The following is an 18,519-nucleotide window of genomic DNA, read 5'->3' as shown; positions in this document are numbered from 1 at the left end:
ACATTTTGTCTTGAAAATTTAGGTGAAAACTATTACGGTACGTGCTTTTATTCTGAATGCCAAATCACCTGGTATCCGGCTTGTTTCTCACTGGTTTCACTCGGGATTGTTGAACTCCACTGGAGCTTTAATCGACAAGTGTAAATAACACACAATAAATAAAATTAAGAAAATGTTCATTATGTATTATTCATACATTTTGACTAACAATGGACGAAACCGTTTCGACCGTCACATCTGTCCCGTCACTTTTAACAAAACTTTCCCTACGCCCCCAACACACGATATGGTGGTTTGCGCCAAACACTCAGGCCCCGCCCCCTCACCACTTCTGACCAATCAGAGAAAACAGCGTAGCGACAAGAGGCGGGGTCTAAAGCGCGTCAATGCAGTACATTTACATACTGAGTGAAATTAAGCATCCACAGCATCATAAACCGAGATTATCCATGAATATTTTTTTTTTATCCATGAATATTTTGTCAAGTAAATTAACATTAATTTGGTCACCAGAAATTATAGCATATTACCTGACAGTCCAGGGACAAACCCCCTCCTCCTGCACTGCTTTCTGATACAGTTGAACATATTAGAATTGAAAACAAATCACAAAAGAAGAAGAAACAAGTCACACAAGGATATTTCTGTAGACCAGTTTTATTAAAATCTTGTTTGACCACAATAATAATAATGAATGCTTGTCTCTTAGTATTTGCGTATTAATCATACATGTCACTTACAAACCAGTGTTCATATGGTCAAAAGTGTGAATGTGGTGAAATGAGCTCAGACTGACTTTTATGATCAAACCATGCACTGCAAACCTGAAGGGGCAAAGAAATCACTGCTCAGAAAACAACAAGCAATCTGTAATTCATTACTTTTTTAAAGTAACAAACCAAACACTGAATATCAGTGATGAAAAAAATATTACTGTACATTAAGACCTTTAAATAATTTGATGTGAACTTCATCACCATATTTTTAGTTGTACTGCGTCATCCATGAATTTGCTGAATTAAAATCATCTGCACTAAACCTGCAGTAACACGTTTCCCTCTTCTGGGACTTCTTTCAAGGATAAAGAAATCCAAAGTCTTTAACATCTTTTGTCCAGGTGGTCGGAGGTCAGCGGTCAGGGGCTCCAGCGCAGGTCACAGATGAGGGCAATATGATCGGAGGGGTGGGCCACACTGGGCAGAGCCTCGTACGTGGTCACCTCCTGGTGGCTGGGCAGAGGAATCACCTGATCCACCTACACACACACACGCACACGTGAGCACACACATCAAGATAAGGTCAACTTTCCTTGCAGTAATAATAATCATTTATTTATAGAGCACTTTCCATCAAAGTGCTGTACAGTTACAGAACATTTAAAAACATGTGAAAACAGACGACAAAAAACACACAATTCAAACAAGAATGAAAGAAAAGGTAAAGTACCTAGGACTCATATGTGACAGCATACAAATGGGTCTTAAGCTTGGCTTTAAAGACCTCAACTGAACATGACTGCCTGATGTCCAAGGGAAGACTGTTCCACAAAGTAGGTGCGCGGAAGGAAAAAGCCCGCTCACCAGCTGTTTTTTTATTTACCTTTGGGACACTCAGATAATCACTCGCCTGGGAGCGCAAAGGCCGTACAGGTACATAGGTGTTAACAAGGTCTGACAAATAGATTGGAGCAAGACCATCTAAAATTTTGTACGTCAACAAAGGCACCTTGAAGTCGGCTCTGACCCGAACAGGGAGCCAGTGAAGAGAGGCCAACACAGGGTTAATATGTTCATATCGGGATAGTCCAGTCGGCAAACGGGCTGCTGCATTTTGGACTGACTGCAGACCAGGAAGGCTCTTTTTGGGCAGCCCAGATAAAAGCACATTACAATAATCTAACCTTGAAGTCACAAAGGCATGAATAAGAGTCTCTGCATCTTTCAAAGAGAGGATCTGATCTTAGCGATTTTTATGAGGTGGAAAAATGCTAATTTTGTCACCTCTTTTAGTTTAGTTTAGTTTAGTATGTTTATTTCGGTCTCATAAAAACAAATACAATAGACAAATATAAAGGTATAAATACAAAACAAAACAAATCAGAACAAAAACAGAAGCAAAACAATTTACTTTGACCGAAAAGGTGTAGGCTGAAGCATCAGCTTATTTTGCCTACCCTTCTTAAATTAACATTTTTCGTTCACTCAATTTAAAAAATTGACTCAAAAGAAAGGGTCTGGTCAAAGAGCACTCGAAGATTTTTTACCTTATCCTTGCAGTGAATAACACATTCATCCAGTGACACAGTAAAGTGATCAAACCGGTGGCATAAGTTTGCTGGTCCAATAGCTATCATTTCGGTCTTAGCTGCATTAAGCAGCAGAAGGTTATCATTACTTTTGCATTAAAAAAAAAGCACTCCTAGTGCTACTAACTATTCATCTTAATGGTCTCCCAGCAATCACACCCTGCACCGCGAGCGGATGGAAACATTTCCCTGCCCTCATCAGTATTAGTACCTGCATGCTGTCTGGCTGAATGAAGATGTAGTCCAAGCAGCCATGAAATCCTCCCACGTAGTTGGTGTAGGCCGGCTGGCTGCAGGCGCTCAGCAGTGGGGGGAAGGTGGAGAGCAATTCCATACTGCAGGCCTCCTCCGGCCCTGAGCTGCTCCAGTCTTCATGCTGCTGAGGAACCCCAGCTTCACTGACCAGCTGGAACACACCTGAGGCGGCAGGTGGACATAAACAAAGGACGATAAGACACATCATGACAATATTGTTACTATTGGTTGGACATGGGTTTAGCTGTGGAGTTACCTGAGCTAGGGGAGGAGTTGAAGTCACCACAAAAGATCAGAGGGGCTCCAAGTGCAACCGCACTGATCACGTGACTCAGGTGTTGCAGAGTCACGCCCATCTGGACCAAGCGAATGTTCCCCCCTTCAAGGTAAATGACATTTTAAATGATTGTTTTTATGTAAACTGAGGTCAAAGATTATCACAGAGAGGAGAGACTATCTTACCTTTTGGGTGCCAGTACAGGTGAGTGTTGGCCACACACACCTTCCTGTCTGGTTTATTTACGTCCTCCAGTATAGTGACCTGCAGAAAAATAAGTGAATTGTAAATGTGACAAAAGAAGACACACAACACACAAAAATCAAACAGGTTTGAATCGTCCTCTAAATGAATCTCCTAGGATCTGTAGTACCTGCAGCGCTGTGGATCTCTGGAGTATCTTGTCCTTCAGGGCGCTGTTTGCAGAGACTTTCTCCAGCAGCTCAGAGTGGATGGGGTCAGAGGTCAACGCCTCACTCAGCACAATGTCATGACGGCTCAGCAGCCGAAACTTTGACCTGCAAACAAAGCACGATTTCATTTTCATATTACTCCATTTACTTTCATGACCAGATGTTGGGCAAATGTTAAGAGGACCTGACAATCATAAAAATAACAAATCCCATTATAAGGGGAACATACATGCAATGCTTTCACTTTTAAACTAAGATCTAAATATCAAGAACTAATGCACTGAGGAATATTGAGAATAAGAATAATAATTCTTTATTAATCCCCAAAGGGAAATTCATTTGTCTGGCAGCTCTTCCACTATTTGCAAAAGAATTAAAAAGCCCGTATGGCTGTCTTCTATAACTCTCGGTCCTGCAGCGAAGAGAGGGGAGTCATCCACCACTGCTGTTTTTTTTTTGTCCAAAACAAGTCATAGTTACCTCAGTATAAACTGTATCATAAAATCTCTAATCTCTGACAAATGTGCATCATCTCATGATGATTGAGTCGGCCGTCAGTCCTGACCTGCGGTAGAACGTGGACAGTCCTTCATGCTGCTTCTCTTTGATCTTGAAAACACCGTCCAGACCGAAGGCATCGAGAGCTGGAGTCAGACTGTCCAGAAACACTCCTGCAACATCAGAGAGCAGAGTCAAGCATCTATCAGTAGGCGCTCCTCGAGAAAAAAGACGGACACTTGTTTCTTCTTTTGCTGATGGCGTTTCTTTTCAGTAACAATTAAATGACACACAGAAGCTTCTGCTAATCTTTAAATATCCACCTCAAAAACTGATAAATTTCATGAAGCTCATAAGGTTCAGTCATAAGATTTCAGACATATCAGTTCATCTGAGCTGTACTGTGTCTCATTCATGTAAGAAAAATACATCGGTGCTGCTGCTCGTGATCATCAGTGAGTCTGGTTCAAATATGAAAACTTACTCTCTGAACTAAAGAGTTAAATGTGGTGTTGTTTTTGTATTAGCTACTTTACTTTAAATTAATTTGATGGACGCTTTCGTCAGAGGAGAGTTCATTTAAATAAATCAATCACATAAACACAGTTGATTGATTTTCTATCAGTTATCTCTGTGTTTGAGTACTGATTACCTTTGTCGACCTCCTGCAGACAGACGATGTCGGCGTTGTAGCCGGCCAGCTCCTTCTTGATCAGGTTCTGTCTGTAGTCCAGCTGCAGGGCGTAGGGGGCGCAGTACGGGTAAAGCACCGTCTTGGACAGTTCTGTCTGGGCGTAGACGTCAGCGAGGATGTTGTACGACATCACCCTCACAGCGGGCCACTCCGCCTCTTTGATTGTGTATGCGTGTCGGTTGTCAAACGTGCACACACCTGGCCCGGCCTCCACAGCTCCCACAGAGACCAGCTCCTTCGTCAGGCCGCTGCGACTTCCGTCTTTAGGTGTACAGCAGAGTTTGAGCCTGCGGCCGATGTCCTGATTGGACGGGACGTGGACTCTCCCGGATCCAACCTGAGTCCAGCCTGGATCCTGACCTGGAGCTTCCTCGGCAGCTTCTGACCTGGCAGAGGAGAATCAGAAGGAGAAAACGTGAGAACAAAGTGCTTTTTATCATAACTCTTCTTTAAAGATATCACATTAAATCTGAGGATGTTTTACTTTGTGCAACATCAGAGTGATTCACAATAAACTCAGATATCAGTGTAAGCTATTGTACAGTCATGCTCTATCAATGTAATCATTTTTTTAACCACTATGCGAGTTAAAAAATTCTAATAATGTCGTAATCAGCTGATTTTAAGTTTCTCAAAATGAGGCAAAAGGAAGAGATATTCTAATGAGGAGGTCAAAACATGTCCTGAACAGGGCATGTTACTTCTCTTCTCGTTACTGTGTTCTTAACACTTTTTAACTCTCTTGTTATTACTAACACAGTTCAGTCCCATTTGTGTCTGGAAAAGCTGTGAAATTGTTGTTGTTCTTTTCTACATAAAAAGTGGTAAACAAAGGTTTTCAAATTCTATGTGAGTTTTAACTTTTTCTCTAAGTCTCTTACAATAGTAAATTGATAATAAAGGAGAGGTTGCTTGCCACTGAGTATTATCATATCTCTCCACTTTCCCCTCCACTTCTGCAGAGATGACACTGATATGAGGAGGCAGTGAACGCCTCACAGTTGCATTAAATGTCCTTATTGACAGTGTAGTTAACATGTTTTACCCTGTGTTTGGGGCTTTCTCTTTGAACCAGGTGAACTCGCAGTCTTCGAGGCTGCCAAACTCCACCTCCAGTTTGGGGCAGACGGGGAAGCCGGCCAGCAGGGACCCCGGCAGCTCGGCGGTGGTGAAGGTGGGCGCGTTCCTCTGCACCGAGTACTTCATGTCCCCCACCTGCAGCACGGCCCCGTCCCTCCAGGCCTCCGAGTTCAGCACCGTGTCGGCCACCTCCTCCCCGCCGTAGTACAGCTTCACGGCGGCGGGCTGCGGGCCTTCGCTCGGCTGCTGCCCCCGGTGCTTCTTGGACTTCTTCGCCTTCCCCTGACTCTTGGAGGCGTTGTTGGAGATCCGGGCCAGGACCTTGCCCAGCGGCTCGTCCTGGTCCCGCAGCATGTGCTTGTGGCTTCCGTCCAGAGAGAAGGAGATGGTGAGTTTGAGCTCCCCGGGGAGACACCGCACCACGGCCGGCTCCATCCCGCCCAGCAGGCGGCGGGTCCGGGGCAGGGCTCTGGGGGAGGAGGCGAGCAGGCGGCGGGGGAGCAGCGGGAGGGCAGCGGAGAGGCGGCTCAACATGAAGCCCCGGGCTGTGGGGGGAGAGGACACTCAGTGATTTGTATATACGCGGTCGAGCAGTTTCTGATTCAGTCAGTTGCATCCAGATGGTAACTAACTTACCTGTGGGATACGGAACACAGGTTCAGTCTATGGTTGAGTCACTTAGGCCTCTTTCTCCTATTAATGAACAGCTGACTCTCACTTATCACACGACTTCTCCACAGCTCACACACAGATGGTCACATCACCGGCCAATACGCGGATCGTTATACCTCAGAGGACCGGTCCGGGGTTGATAGAGAGCTCACCTGTGGCGGGTCTGTCCCGAGCTGCAGCTACACCGGCTAGCCTGATGCTAACACGCAGATGAAACCATGGAAACAGCAGGTTTAGTTTCACCTGCGGCGGTTCGGTTAAAAACTAAACACTACACCCGTTTCAGAAACAACACCTCAGCTTTTAACAACCGCCTGTCTTTAATGTTTACGAAAGTTATTGTACGAGCAGCCTACTCTTCCCTGAGGTCAGCGTGTGTCTGCTGCTGCTGCTGCTGCTGCTTCAGGTTTTTTTGTTACTGTGGTTGTCAAACAGTCAAATGGCGCGTTACCGCCACCAGCTGGTGAGGAGGAGGAAGTGCCACTTTTCATTCATGAATTAAATAATTAAAGGAATAGTTCACCATTTTGGCACCTATCACCATAATCCCTAGAGCCAATACAGTAGTAGGTTCATTACCTTTAATTGTCAGTGCATGTTGTTTTGAGATCCGCGGGGCAGAGGCGCGAGCTGCTCAACTAACACAATGGAGGTGAACAGTATAGGTCCCCCATAACTCAAAACTCATCACTGCTGGGCGGAGTGAAACAACTCCTAATGTTACATGATTATTTCATAACATTATATTATATCATTATATTATATTGTGACCATGTTATATCATGTTTTTTTGTAAAGCGACCTTGGGGTTTTTGAAAGGCGCTATATATTCTTGTTATATTATCAACCATCAACCAACCATCAAAACGCTGGATCACATTTATTCGAGCAGGAGAACATCCCAACTTCCTGCCAAAAGTTCAAGCCAGGCATGACAGGCAGATGAGAGTGGATCTGGGGAAACAACTCAGGTTCCTGCAATCATAAAGACAACCCTCAGGCCAGTCATTGTGCTGTTCTCTCAAAAATCTAAGTCAGGCTTGAGATAACTGTTCCCTGGGAGGAGAGGATGGAGGAGGCCAGTGAAAGGAAGACAGGGAAATACTCAGAGCTGGCAGAGGATTGCCGCAGATGGGGGTGGTCGGCTCTGTGCCTGCCCATTGAAGTAGGGAGCAGGGGCTTTGCAGGAAAATCGTTATGCAAGGCCTACAGCCTCCCGGGCATCACTGGAGTGCGTAAAAGAAAAGCCATCAGCAGAGCCTCAGAAGCCGCGGAGAAGGCCACAAGATGGCTGTGGATTAGACAGAACAAGCAGTGGGCTAATGCGACTTAATGGACACAGGCCAGGAATTGATCACTCATGGTCAGGTCGCCTGGGTGAGGGGGTCTGAAGTTGAAAGACTTGAAACCCCCCATAACCCTAGGTACTTCACTGATGATGTGTCCAAGTGCATCAAAAGATGTATGTAATAATCATGTTGATACAATTATATAATGCATAAAATAAGTTATAATTATTTTACAGTAACACAAATGAAAGAAACACTGTCATAATGCCCTGACAGCTGTTTCTATATGCAGATAGATAGATAGATAGATAGATAGATAGATAGATAGATAGATAGATAGATAGATAGATAGATAGATAGATAGATAGATAGATAGATAGATAGATAGATAGATAGATAGATAGATAGATGGGTAGATGGACAGATAGATTGTTTTATTATATTTATTATAAAGACAAATACAGAAATTCACTAACAGGCAGATTACAAAACACTATAAATATATGGGTAAAAAAAAAGAACAAATCCTGAGCCAAGAGTCCCATCACACCAGTGGTTTGGTGTCTGCATCACATCATTCATGTCTCTTTGTGAAGTGTTAACAGTCTCTGATGGTTTCTCTGGTCACTCTACAGAATATTCTTCTCTACGACGCTCTCCATACAGCAGTGTTCAGCCTGTTCCGGGCTTTGGGGGTAATAGATGTCGCCCTTGTGTTCGTCGTCGTGCTCTATGTGTTTCAGGTGGACGACCATGTGCAGGGCGTAGGCCAGGACCAGCAGCAGGATGAGGGAGGTGATGAGGCCCATCAGGATGGCCGGTGTCAGGAAGGTGGCGCAGTCGCTTGCAGGAGAAAACTTCCCAGAGGTGACATTGAACGCCTGAATCTGAGGAGAGAGCGGAGACATTTGCCAATAGAGTTTATCCAAACATCTTAGATCCAGATTGGCTTGGAAAGAAATTATATATCTACGGACAGATACCTGGAAGTCAGTGAAGGTGACGGCCCAGCGGCGGGCGTGCTCGGTGCTCGGCAGCAGCAGAGCATTGTAGCGCTGCAGGTTGCTGACGTGGACGCAGTGGTAGGAGGAGGAGGCCGGAGCGTACACCTCGCTGGTATTGAACACGGCCTCTTCAGATGCGTTGTAGAGCAGAGAGACGCTGTCCACCGAGAACCACCACTGACCCGAAGACTCGTACAGAGTGTTGGACAGCTGCAGTCTGACAGAAGGGGGGCAAAAGAAGACAGTCAGTCCAAACTTATTCTTTATGTCTTTCACCTGCCCTAGTTTGTTCAGGGCGGTGTTAGACTTCTTGGTCTAAAGGTTTCCTGGGGGAGTTTCTCACCCCACGCAGAGCTTATGTCATGCCATGGAGCCATGTTGGTTTATGGTTTCAAAATTTGTGTCAATACATCATACATCAATCACCAGGGTCTGGCTCATGAACTCTTGATCACCAGTTTGAAAAAGGTGATGAAGACAGACAAATTAATTCATTAATTAAAAAAAAAAACATAATGAAATTAGTGTTGGACTTTTGAAAATCAGAGGGCAAAAGGAACATGTGGAGTGAAATAGATCAAGAGTGGCAGTAGAAGTGGGACAATGTAACAAAATATGTTATCTTTGATCCAAGTCAAAATTAGATATGGTAAGAAGCAAGGGAATAACAGGTGAGTAAGTAAGGGTATGTAAACTTGGAATTGAATAGGCCTACATCATTACTTTTCACAGGAGGAGACCATCAAATCATTGATCAGTGTCAGTGTCAGAGACACAGTAGCTACACTGTAGTGAACACAGAACAGAGCAACCTGACTAATCAGAAGACCATAAAAACAAACCGAAATCCAGAAGAAACTAATTTAGAAAGTCTTTAACGAGGAAGGAAGCTGTTTGTTAGAGCTTAAGAAAACATGACAGGTTATTATGAGTAACTCTGAATACATTAAACATTAGGCTAGTTTTAAAAAAAAAACTCCCCAGGGAAACTCTGAAATCAAATATTAAAAACAAATGTTTGAATAGATCCATAATTTAATCACATCTTTGGCTTAGCAAACATTTAGGTTTGTAAGTCACAGTTGAAGTGACTCACCTGATGGAGAAGCCTCTCAGATCGTCCACATCCCCAAACCTCATGACCAGCCTTCAGAGGACAGACAGACAGACAGACAGACAGACAGACAGACAGACAGACAGACAGACAGACAGACAGACAGACAGACAGACAGACAGGTGCAGATTTAATATCAACATGTTTTTGGATGACACAGTGTCTCTGGACTAACCCCTAACCCTAAAGTACTGGACGTCCTCCATGAGTCTTGTCCTATCTAACCTGCTCCATCATGTTACAGGTGTGTATACGTCTACGTACGTGGCCTTGTCCTGGTGGCAGACGGACTGACTGGTGTCCACAGGCTTCTGGGGAGAAAACGCTCGCTCTGTCAGGTCCAGCTGCTTCTGCTTGTCATAGCGCACAGACAGTTTCCTGGCCTGGAACAGGAGGCACGGCTCCCCGTTGGACAACACCTGGTGGGTGGACAGTGGAGGAATGTAAAACTAAGTACATTTAGTGCTCAACCATTTCTCTCACAGTAAAGCTAAACTATGAGATTCAAATAACTCCTCTTGGTCTAATATGTGTGTGTGTCCAGTAGAGAGAGACATCCACATGCTTAGTTTTAGTGATGAGCAGGTACTGATGGTATCTTTCTCATCTGCTCCAGTGTGTTATAACATGGCTGGTTAAACATCCAAGGGCTACGCCACCTTGAGGGGAGGGAAGGGAACGGCAGCTCCTGGCACCTGAAGTAACCTCCTCCGGGAAACATCTGGAGACTGGACACAGGGAAACACTTAACTTTATCATTTCATCTGTAAATATGATAGATTCACGTAGATTTTGATTATATTATGGTATATTATATCATATTACTTTTTTTTATCTACAGGAAATTGTGATTTTCTAACAGTTTACATACTGTATGTGTTTTATTATGAAACATGTTATTCCACATGAATGTTGATGATAACATCCTGAAAAGGGGAGAAAAGCCAGCACACTCACTATCCCTTTAACACATTTTTATTACAGGAAAGGCAAGCATCCTGATAACATCCTGACCGACTCACTTAATTTTGTTTTCTTTCATATTTTATTTGTATATGAACATTAACACCTGGCTGTATCATTGTGCAACATAGGTCCCCCCCCCCCCCTTTTGTATCTTTCCTGATATCTTTCACTCAATCTTTCTTTTCTTCCTCCGCTTTCATTCTTGTTTTACAGCTTATCTTAGGAACAATAGATCTTTTTATCAAAGTGACGACCTGTTTACCTGCAGCATCCATCTGGCCCATTGGTCTGTAGAGATCAAACTGTCCATCTGCATACCTGTCTCTGATGGGACAGCAGCACTGCAGACAGGAAGAGGAGAATTTAAAAAAAAAATCATTATCATTATCCTTTTCAATATTGTACAAAATATTATGTTGTTTTACACTCATGTTTAGTTTTCTTAATTGCTTGTTTTCATTTCACCCTTTTTTTTGTTTTTAATTATCAGACTCTATTCTACTCTGTATTCTTTGCAGGTAAATGACAAATAAAATACAATAATTATTATTGCACACATCACAATAGGCTATAATTTGGCAAATTATTTATTAACATATTGACACAGCAAAGAATTATTGATGCAAATAAATGAAATAATAGGAAGTAAAAAGGAAGAGATTATGTGACACAGTGACTGTATGTTAAATTACAGTACTACAGACAAATATACAGTAAATCATGAGGACTAGAAACAGAGGACATGATTCTTCCAGGTTCCCAGAATGCACCTGTGTAGTCCACTGACCCAGCCGTTCACCCAGTGGATTAAGGTAACGGACAGTCTGGCACAGACATGTACAACTGCAGAGGCGTCCCACTCTGACCCAGATTCCACGTGAATGAAATGAGTGTAGGAGTAAAATAATAATGGACCAGGTTTTAATATGAGAATCAGATTAACAGCAAACAGGTTTTGTATCAGATCAGAAGGTCAAATGAGGCAACGACAGGGACAGAGGTTTAATACACCATGGAGACACGTCTGAGGTTCAAACCCCCAAAACATCACATTTTCTGAAGAGTTTACCACTCAGATACTTTGTTGATCTGCCTGTGTGGGTGTGGTTTGATGAACAGTGGCCTAATTACACATCTACTGTAATTACATTCTTGCAGGTTTTTTCTGAATCCTGTCGTCGATAAGCTCCAGACCGACACCGGTCACAGAGGACTACGAGACGATCGATCAGGTCAATGAGAGAGAGAGCGAGGTTGACCCTTACACAACCACCTGCTGTCCCACCTGTCCACAACTCACCCACCTCCATGATGAGTGATCGGCTCAATCTGCTGAAGAAGGCCAACAGGTGTGGTCGAAAGCTTCTGAGACAAACAAATAAGTCGTGCCTGCATGGTGATCTCACCTCCTTTTCAAGGGATCCATTTCAAACCAGTGAGAAAAAGAAACAAAAACCCATCAACTGTGCTGTTGGTGCAGAAATTATAGCTATGATTTAAAAAGGGTTTAAAGGTTTATAAAGCTCGAAGAGAGAATGCATTCATTAAATTAAATTTCTTATTAGTCTGAATACCAAAGTCTGATCCCTGCAGCTATAGCTGCCCTGAACAGCAGGCCCCGCTGATCTGTCTGTCTGACATTGATCTGTCTGTCCGCTATTTCACTGTGTCGTCACGTATGTTGTCACTGGTGTTGTGTGTATAATTACTGTTGTTGTCTGTCTTGTTGTCTGTCTTGTGATGTCCTTCATTGTAACGTTCAGTCAGTGAAGACGAATTTCCCCATGGGGGCCAATAAATCAAATCAAATCAAATCAAATCAAGTCAAATCAAATCAGGTGAGGGTTACAGCCCAAAAAATAAAGCGGCCCTACATGTCTGTTTCCCATCTTTCTCTCACTTCCGCAACATAAACGGAATTAAGGCAAAGAATTAAAAATGAATCTGAATAAATGTATTTAATCAAACAAAAAGTCCAAATGCAGGTGCATCACTTTTCAGAGTCCCTATAGCAACACTTCCATACCAGTGAATGTGTTGCCAAATCGACAAACACTTTGTTGAGCTCTCAGGGTCACATTAAGACAGGGTGCAAAATGTCCAACCACGAACAATGTAATCTGAGCGCAGTGCTCCTCCCTCCACGTCTGTAAAATGACTGTAATACCTCTGAGTGAATGTGGAATACAACATGTTTCACATACTGTGTGTGTGTATGTGTGTGTGTGTGTGTGTGTGTGTGTGTGTGTGTGTGTGTGTGTGTGTGTGTGTGTGTGTGTGTGTGTGTGTTATCACAGCTCTGAACAACAGGCACAGAGTTGCCAAATCCGCCCTGACTCTGTGACTGCAGCCCTACAAAAAAGCTTTAGCCCCTCTTGTGTCCTGGGTCACAGCAAAGGACTGTGGATTGTGGGATTGCACGGATTACATAATCATACAGTCATTACACACACACACACACACACACACTGGATGTAAAGGATGGGGTGGCTCTTGGCCAAAATGAGATTTTGCAGCCTCTCCCTCTTTCAGCATGAGCTGCAGCTGCACACTGTAAAAAATGACAGAGCTGTGTGCACACACACGTCCGACAGAGCAGCAGCAGCATCTCATTGCAGCATTTTTGTGTGAAGGAGGTTTGACACTGAAAGAAAAACTGATTCTACATAACTGTGTTTTTTGTTTCTGCTTCCAGCATCTGCACATGCTAACCAGGCGGGATGCTTTGGTTGATAAAACACCTGCATGATACCCAGACATGCTGTACCTCCATCCTCTACATTTAACTCTCTCTGCTCCTCTACATGAGGAATTTCCGCACTGACTGAATATCAGCAGTGGAAAGGAAACGGTGAGGTGCAGAATCATCAATAACTGTGAATACTGCAACTCTGGCTCATGTCCATCTGATTAAGCCCAGTTCACTCTCCTTCTAGTTCTTGGCAGTGATGAGCCCACAGCAGCTCTACAAAGCTGTTTGTCCTGATTTAGCTCCTAGTTTTGGCTTATTGGTGCATGAACTGCATGATTCAGTCTCGGGGATCTGTTATGTAAAACAGGAGGAATCAGAGAGAAGAAGAAGCAAATGTCTGGATCTCTTTGCTGGAAAAATGTGTCAAACATCAGAATATCTCAATCGTCATCTAATCGACTAGCTGAGTTTTTATATTTTTCCACTGCCTCCAAATGAATGAATGAATGAATGAATAGAATCACTTCATACAGCTTTGGCAGACGCAGTATCTGAAACTCAGCAGTCTGCGGAGACACATCAGTAATCTCATAGCCGAGCGTGTCAAGAGTCAAAGATTAGAGCCAGCAGAGGTCGAAATCAACACAACCATGATCATCAAAGTCAAACTGCTTCACATCTCTGCCTCTGTCCCTCCTACCTGTCAGCAGCAGGTCGCCGGTCGAGGCAGGTGCTCGACTGCAGATGGAGGAGGAGGAGGAGGAGAGAGAGGAGGAGGATGCAGCAGCAGCGTTTCCACGGTGAAGCCATCGCTGTGGTGACCGGAGAGTGATGCCAGCACACACTCTGTCCCCCTCTCCCCCCGCGTAATCCACTTTAATCAGCCCACCGCCTTTAAACCCCCTTGACAAGCTCGTGGCTCGGCCAATCAGAGAGAGGCAGGGTTGAGAGAAAGACCGCCCACTGGGTTTGCTGTTTCCACATTTTCTCATTTTCAGGTCAGCTCAGTCAAAAATACATTTCATTTTAGCAGATTAAAATGTGATGATGGCGCTGACAAATCAATCTCAGTGTGTCAGATTTATTTGATCAAGTTTACCCACATCCAAAAGCCTTGAATCTGCTCTTCGTGAGGGAGGATGATAGCATTTGTAAGACATAAAACTGTCCACCATGGTCCATGGCATGTTTATACAAGAAACATCTGTTTCTGTTTTCACTAAAAATCTGAGTCTTGAGCATATATTAACACAAACCTATAATGACTTAATGAATTTATTAGGCACCATAATTTTCATCATTGAATCATATATATTTCAATCATCATTTCATCATCAAATAATGATTACACGTAGCCTAAGGCAGAGTAGTAGGCTATGTTGTATGTTAAAAGTTCAAAGACTTTCTTTTAATAAAATTACTGTTGTATAACTAGGCTAATTTACCTTGCACTTTCCCTCTGTTTTAAATGTCCTGATGTTGATGTCTATGTCAGTTTTTTTTCTCCATCTCATACCTAAATAAGATAGAAAAAAAAGACCTACAGTATGAATATGGTAGCTATTGTTCAGTTGCTTTGGAGTGAACTAAATCAATTCAGAAAACTGTACAATTTACTCCAGGGCCAATAAAATAGCACATAGCTCAACTGTGTACACAGCTAGGAAATCACAATAAACGTCTCTGTTTTGTAGTATTTTGTGTCATAGGCTAATATTGAAAATCTAAGGGACGTGATAGTTTCAGTCAGGCATCTATGCGGCCACCCCGGGCGCCACGGGCCGGGGTCCTCGGACTCGACTTCACCGCGGTGCACCCTGGATCCTTCCTTTCGATCCCAGGCTCGCTACCGAAAACATGGGTACGTCTCAAACTAAAGCAAAAACGCCGTGTTACTGTGGTCGCCGTGTCGAGACTTGACGTCCACGGTGAACATGAACATCTGAGGAGTTTGTTTCCACGCGCCCGTGCCGGTGGAAACCCGGCGCGAGGGAGAAAACCGGTGTTTTTACGGTTCTGCTCCGACACAACGTGGAGCGGCCATGACGCGTTAGCCCCGCTAGCTTAGCATGCAGAGCCCCGGGGTTCAACATTACAGCCGCTGCTGTTGTTACAACTGTGTTATCTAACCTAAACCACTGGGCGGTGAAATCACTTACACAAACTAACCTTTTTATTAGTTCGTCCAGATGTTCGTGTTGTGAGTGTTTGGGCGCAGGCAGCGTCATGTCGGCGGCTCGGCACAAGGAGCCCAGTGTGACAGGAGCTGCTGGGCGAAAATGTCGCTAATTATCGCGCAGAGGTTATTTACGAAAACTGTAAAAGGTGTAGTTTGTTCAGTATTTCATAAACACGCAGTGACGGTGGTTTTTCCGTGCTATTGAAGCTGATTTTTGTTTTATCTGTATACTGGCCAGGCCGACTGATGAAAACCATTTCCTCTGGTTTACACTTTTCTAGTTTCTGTCAAATAATTCGTCAAGTTATGATTCGTATGATCACAACAGGCTTTATCTAATCGGACAGTGCAACTCTAATTTAACTAATGAAACTACACTGACATAATGTAGGCATGCTTGTAAGACAATTGAAGATGCTGACTATCCTTCTGGGAAACTTGACTTAAAAAATATGCTGAGCAGTATTTCGCACTAAAGGCATTTTATCTTCCTGTTTGTACCAATTGTTAGGGTTTCCAGGTTCTCTGGGTGCTTCTATTACTGGATTGAGAAATACTTACAGATATAGGAAATTCATCCCGTAGAAAGCTTCTTTTTGAAAGTGAGAAACTTGATCTCAACGTGTTTGCATCTTCTTTTCCCTCCAGGAAAGTGCCGTGGTCTGCGTACAGCCAGGAAGCTCCGTAATCACCGCCGTGAGCAAAAATGGCACGATAAACAGTACAAGAAGGCTCATCTGGGCACTGCCCTCAAGGCGAACCCCTTTGGAGGAGCCTCTCACGCCAAGGGCATCGTGCTTGAGAAAGTGTGAGTACCACATGATCTGCTCATCTGTTGACTACTGAAGGTGAAGTGATAACACAGATTCAGTCGGCTGGTTGTTCTGCCTGACGATGTAGACTTAGATTCAGAATAATTAGGTGTAGGTGGGTGTGTAAGAGATGCATCTGACATTTGAATTGTCCTGTAGTTTCAAGTTTTTTACTGAGTGTTGTGTGTTTTCCCTCTGCAGAGGTGTTGAGGCCAAGCAGCCCAACTCTGCCATCAGGAAATGTGTGAGAGTTCAGCTCATCAAGAACGGAAAGAAGATCACCGCCTTCGTCCCCAACGACGGTTGCCTCAACTTCATTGAGGTAAATGCCACCAACAGCGTGCCGCTGACACGAAAACTAAAGACCATGTAACTAGTTCCTGATGAAAGTGAAATTTCACAGGTTGCATGTGTGGTCTTGGTCTATGATCTGGTCTTGAAATTTCAGCAGACCTGATCTGCAGTAGAGTTTTGTAAATTCACTTTGACTGAAACCACCTCCACTGATGCTCATATTTTAAGCAACCTAAGAGTCCTAAATGTGAAATGTAGCATTGAAACATGCAGGGCATATAAAGGTTTTTGGTTCTGCTTGTTGGCATTTGTCACAGATTGACCCCCTACCTGTTCCCCCTCTGTAACCACGTCTCTTCTCTGTTCCCGTCCCACAGGAGAACGATGAAGTTCTGGTGGCAGGATTCGGACGTAAAGGTCACGCCGTTGGTGATATTCCCGGAGTTCGTTTCAAGGTGGTCAAGGTGGCCAACGTGTCCCTGCTGGCTCTCTACAAAGGCAAGAAGGAGAGACCCAGGTCATAAATAGTTGATGCAGAAAATAAAATAAACACATTTTCAATTACAGTCCTGGTTGTTGCATGTTCTCATTCATTTCCCCAAACACAATGTTTTTGGAAGATGTAAAGATTTCCTCTCTTTAATGACAAAGGGCTTTAAACATAAAAAAAAAGCACAGACTGGTGTTAAATGCTTAACTTTGCACATAGTTTTTGTGCAAGTGGAAAATTATTTCAATTTGTCAAGTCTGTGTCTTAATGGTTTTTTAAAATCATGGAGCAAAGTTTCCTAAGATAGACCTTCTCAATATCAAGCGTAGCTTCAAGTCTATAAAGATGTGTTTTTTTTATGTGCGACGTGGACAATAATTGTGTAGCACTGCTATTAAAACTGATTCTAAGTTAACTAATTGATTGTGGCTGGTCACCACACTGGTGCAGGCTTGGGCCTCTTGTCCAGTACGCATGTTGCGTAGCTGCTACGCAATTTGACATTAACATATGCTGGTACGATTCGGCTCAAACTACGCCAAAAGCTACTGACATCTGTGAGTGAGAAATGTGCACGTGCAATACTTGTGTCTGGCGACATGATGCAGCAGTGTGGTGGTGAAGCAGTTTCAACCAATTATCATAGTGCGCGTTTGTTTGCGTGCACGCGTAGGAATTAAAACAGGGACAATGCACAAAAACATTAATCTCGTGAGACAAGAAAAGATGCCTTGAGCCAGGTAGTAGCAACATTTGCTAATTTCCACCTGTGCGTGCGCCTGTATTGAAGTGGAAAGTAGCTACAGTTTAGTCAAGAACAGTGTGGTTGTATTTGAGTAACTGTAGGCTACCAATGCACTTTCCACAGTGTTTTCCTCTTTCCCTAGAGTTAGGAATCCATTGCAGAGGACAGGACACACCAGTTTTTGGTTTTTCTGTTGATGGGTTTTCTGATGGATATCTGTGAAGAAATGGTTAAAATGTCTATCTTTTGTTCATTAAAGGTATAGTTAAAGTAATCAAAAATATTTATTTATTTATTAGTTTATTTAACAGGGACAGTGCATGGCTCTCAGCCATACCAGAATTAGCTACTAGCTAAATTTCATCTGTAGTCCCTGGGCAGAAACAAATAACATGAATCTAACACAGACAAGCACATACAAATATAAAATCATCACACAAGCAGCCTTTCAAACAACAATAACAAAGTTTCACACTCTTAAAACACAATACAACAGAACAGCAAGAATAAAATGCAATGTTAAGATACAACACTAAAATAACACGAAATACAGTATATCATTTCATTGTTTTGTTTTGTTTTATAACTGATTTCCAGCCAGTGAATCACAGGGAAATCACTGTGTGCAAAAGCAAAGTAGTTGCAAAAGTCTGTGAGAAAACAAGCTGTCTGCTCTTGGTAGGTTAGAACAGAAACCTGCAGCCACACGGCCCTTTGTGGAGCAGCCTGGACGTGCCTGA

At 43.3% G+C, this 18,519-nt stretch overlaps 3 protein-coding genes across 5 annotated transcripts; 1 reads left to right on the top strand and 2 right to left on the bottom strand.

The window, feature by feature from the left end:
* Positions 1-644: 644 nt before the first annotated feature.
* Positions 645-6,085, bottom strand: pde12 (phosphodiesterase 12). Its single transcript, XM_085776888.1, has 8 exons — positions 5,488-6,085; positions 4,401-4,828; positions 3,816-3,921; positions 3,211-3,355; positions 3,023-3,101; positions 2,817-2,939; positions 2,517-2,722; positions 645-1,255 (listed from the first exon to the last, which is right to left on the bottom strand). Exons 1-8 carry the CDS (start codon positions 6,054-6,056, stop codon positions 1,136-1,138), a joined length of 1,776 nt encoding a protein of 591 aa, XP_085633014.1. The 5' UTR covers positions 6,057-6,085; the 3' UTR covers positions 645-1,135.
* Positions 6,086-7,964: 1,879 nt separating this feature from the next.
* Positions 7,965-16,997, bottom strand: atp6ap1la (ATPase H+ transporting accessory protein 1 like a). Of its 3 annotated transcripts, none has more exons than XM_085776895.1 (7): positions 16,875-16,997; positions 10,830-10,908; positions 10,261-10,329; positions 9,866-10,020; positions 9,584-9,634; positions 8,467-8,704; positions 7,965-8,370 (listed from the first exon to the last, which is right to left on the bottom strand). In XM_085776895.1, the coding sequence occupies exons 2-7, from the start codon at positions 10,881-10,883 to the stop codon at positions 8,113-8,115; spliced, it is 825 nt and encodes a 274-aa protein (XP_085633021.1). In that variant the 5' UTR covers positions 10,884-10,908; positions 16,875-16,997; the 3' UTR covers positions 7,965-8,112. The 3 variants fall into 3 exon arrangements, with proteins under 3 accessions (XP_085633021.1, XP_085633022.1, XP_085633020.1); XM_085776896.1 differs by lacking the exons at positions 10,830-10,908; positions 16,875-16,997 and adding exons at positions 13,031-13,118; positions 13,960-14,385; XM_085776894.1 differs by lacking the exon at positions 16,875-16,997 and adding an exon at positions 13,960-14,382.
* On the top strand, positions 15,087-17,110 carry rps23 (ribosomal protein S23). The gene is made up of 4 exons (XM_085776897.1): positions 15,087-15,120; positions 16,087-16,246; positions 16,452-16,572; positions 16,922-17,110. The coding sequence occupies exons 1-4, from the start codon at positions 15,117-15,119 to the stop codon at positions 17,066-17,068; spliced, it is 432 nt and encodes a 143-aa protein (XP_085633023.1). The 5' UTR covers positions 15,087-15,116; the 3' UTR covers positions 17,069-17,110.
* Positions 17,111-18,519: the final 1,409 nt, after the last annotated feature.

Source organism: Trachurus japonicus, chromosome 5, assembly GCF_045865225.1.
Source record: "Trachurus japonicus isolate A0001 chromosome 5, Traja_1.0".
Lineage (NCBI taxonomy): Eukaryota > Metazoa > Chordata > Actinopteri > Carangiformes > Carangidae > Trachurus > Trachurus japonicus.
This window is presented reverse-complemented; position numbering and strand designations above follow the sequence as displayed.

Excerpts from the sequence above, each read along its gene's own strand:
- pde12 (XM_085776888.1), bottom strand. The coding sequence starts at position 6,056 with ATGTTGAGCCGCCTCTCCGCTGCCCTCCCGCTGCTCCCCCGCCGCCTG. Across the intron at positions 4,829-5,487 it reads GAGAAAGCCCCAAACACAGG|GTCAGAAGCTGCCGAGGAAG; the intron begins GTAAAACATGTT and ends CTCCTCTGCCAG. Across the intron at positions 1,256-2,516 it reads TTCAGCCAGACAGCATGCAG|GTGGATCAGGTGATTCCTCT; the intron begins GTACTAATACTG and ends GTGTGTGTGTAG.
- atp6ap1la (XM_085776896.1), bottom strand. The coding sequence starts at position 14,069 with ATGGCTTCACCGTGGAAACGCTGCTGCTGCATCCTCCTCCTCTCTCTC. Across the intron at positions 13,119-13,959 it reads CGGCGACCTGCTGCTGACAG|TGTGCAGCTGCAGCTCATGC; the intron begins GTAGGAGGGACA and ends CATTTTTTACAG. Across the intron at positions 9,635-9,865 it reads TGCCACCAGGACAAGGCCAC|GCTGGTCATGAGGTTTGGGG; the intron begins GTACGTAGACGT and ends TGTCCTCTGAAG.
- rps23 (XM_085776897.1), top strand. Across the intron at positions 16,247-16,451 it reads GGCATCGTGCTTGAGAAAGT|AGGTGTTGAGGCCAAGCAGC; the intron begins GTGAGTACCACA and ends TTCCCTCTGCAG. Across the intron at positions 16,573-16,921 it reads GTTGCCTCAACTTCATTGAG|GAGAACGATGAAGTTCTGGT; the intron begins GTAAATGCCACC and ends CCCGTCCCACAG.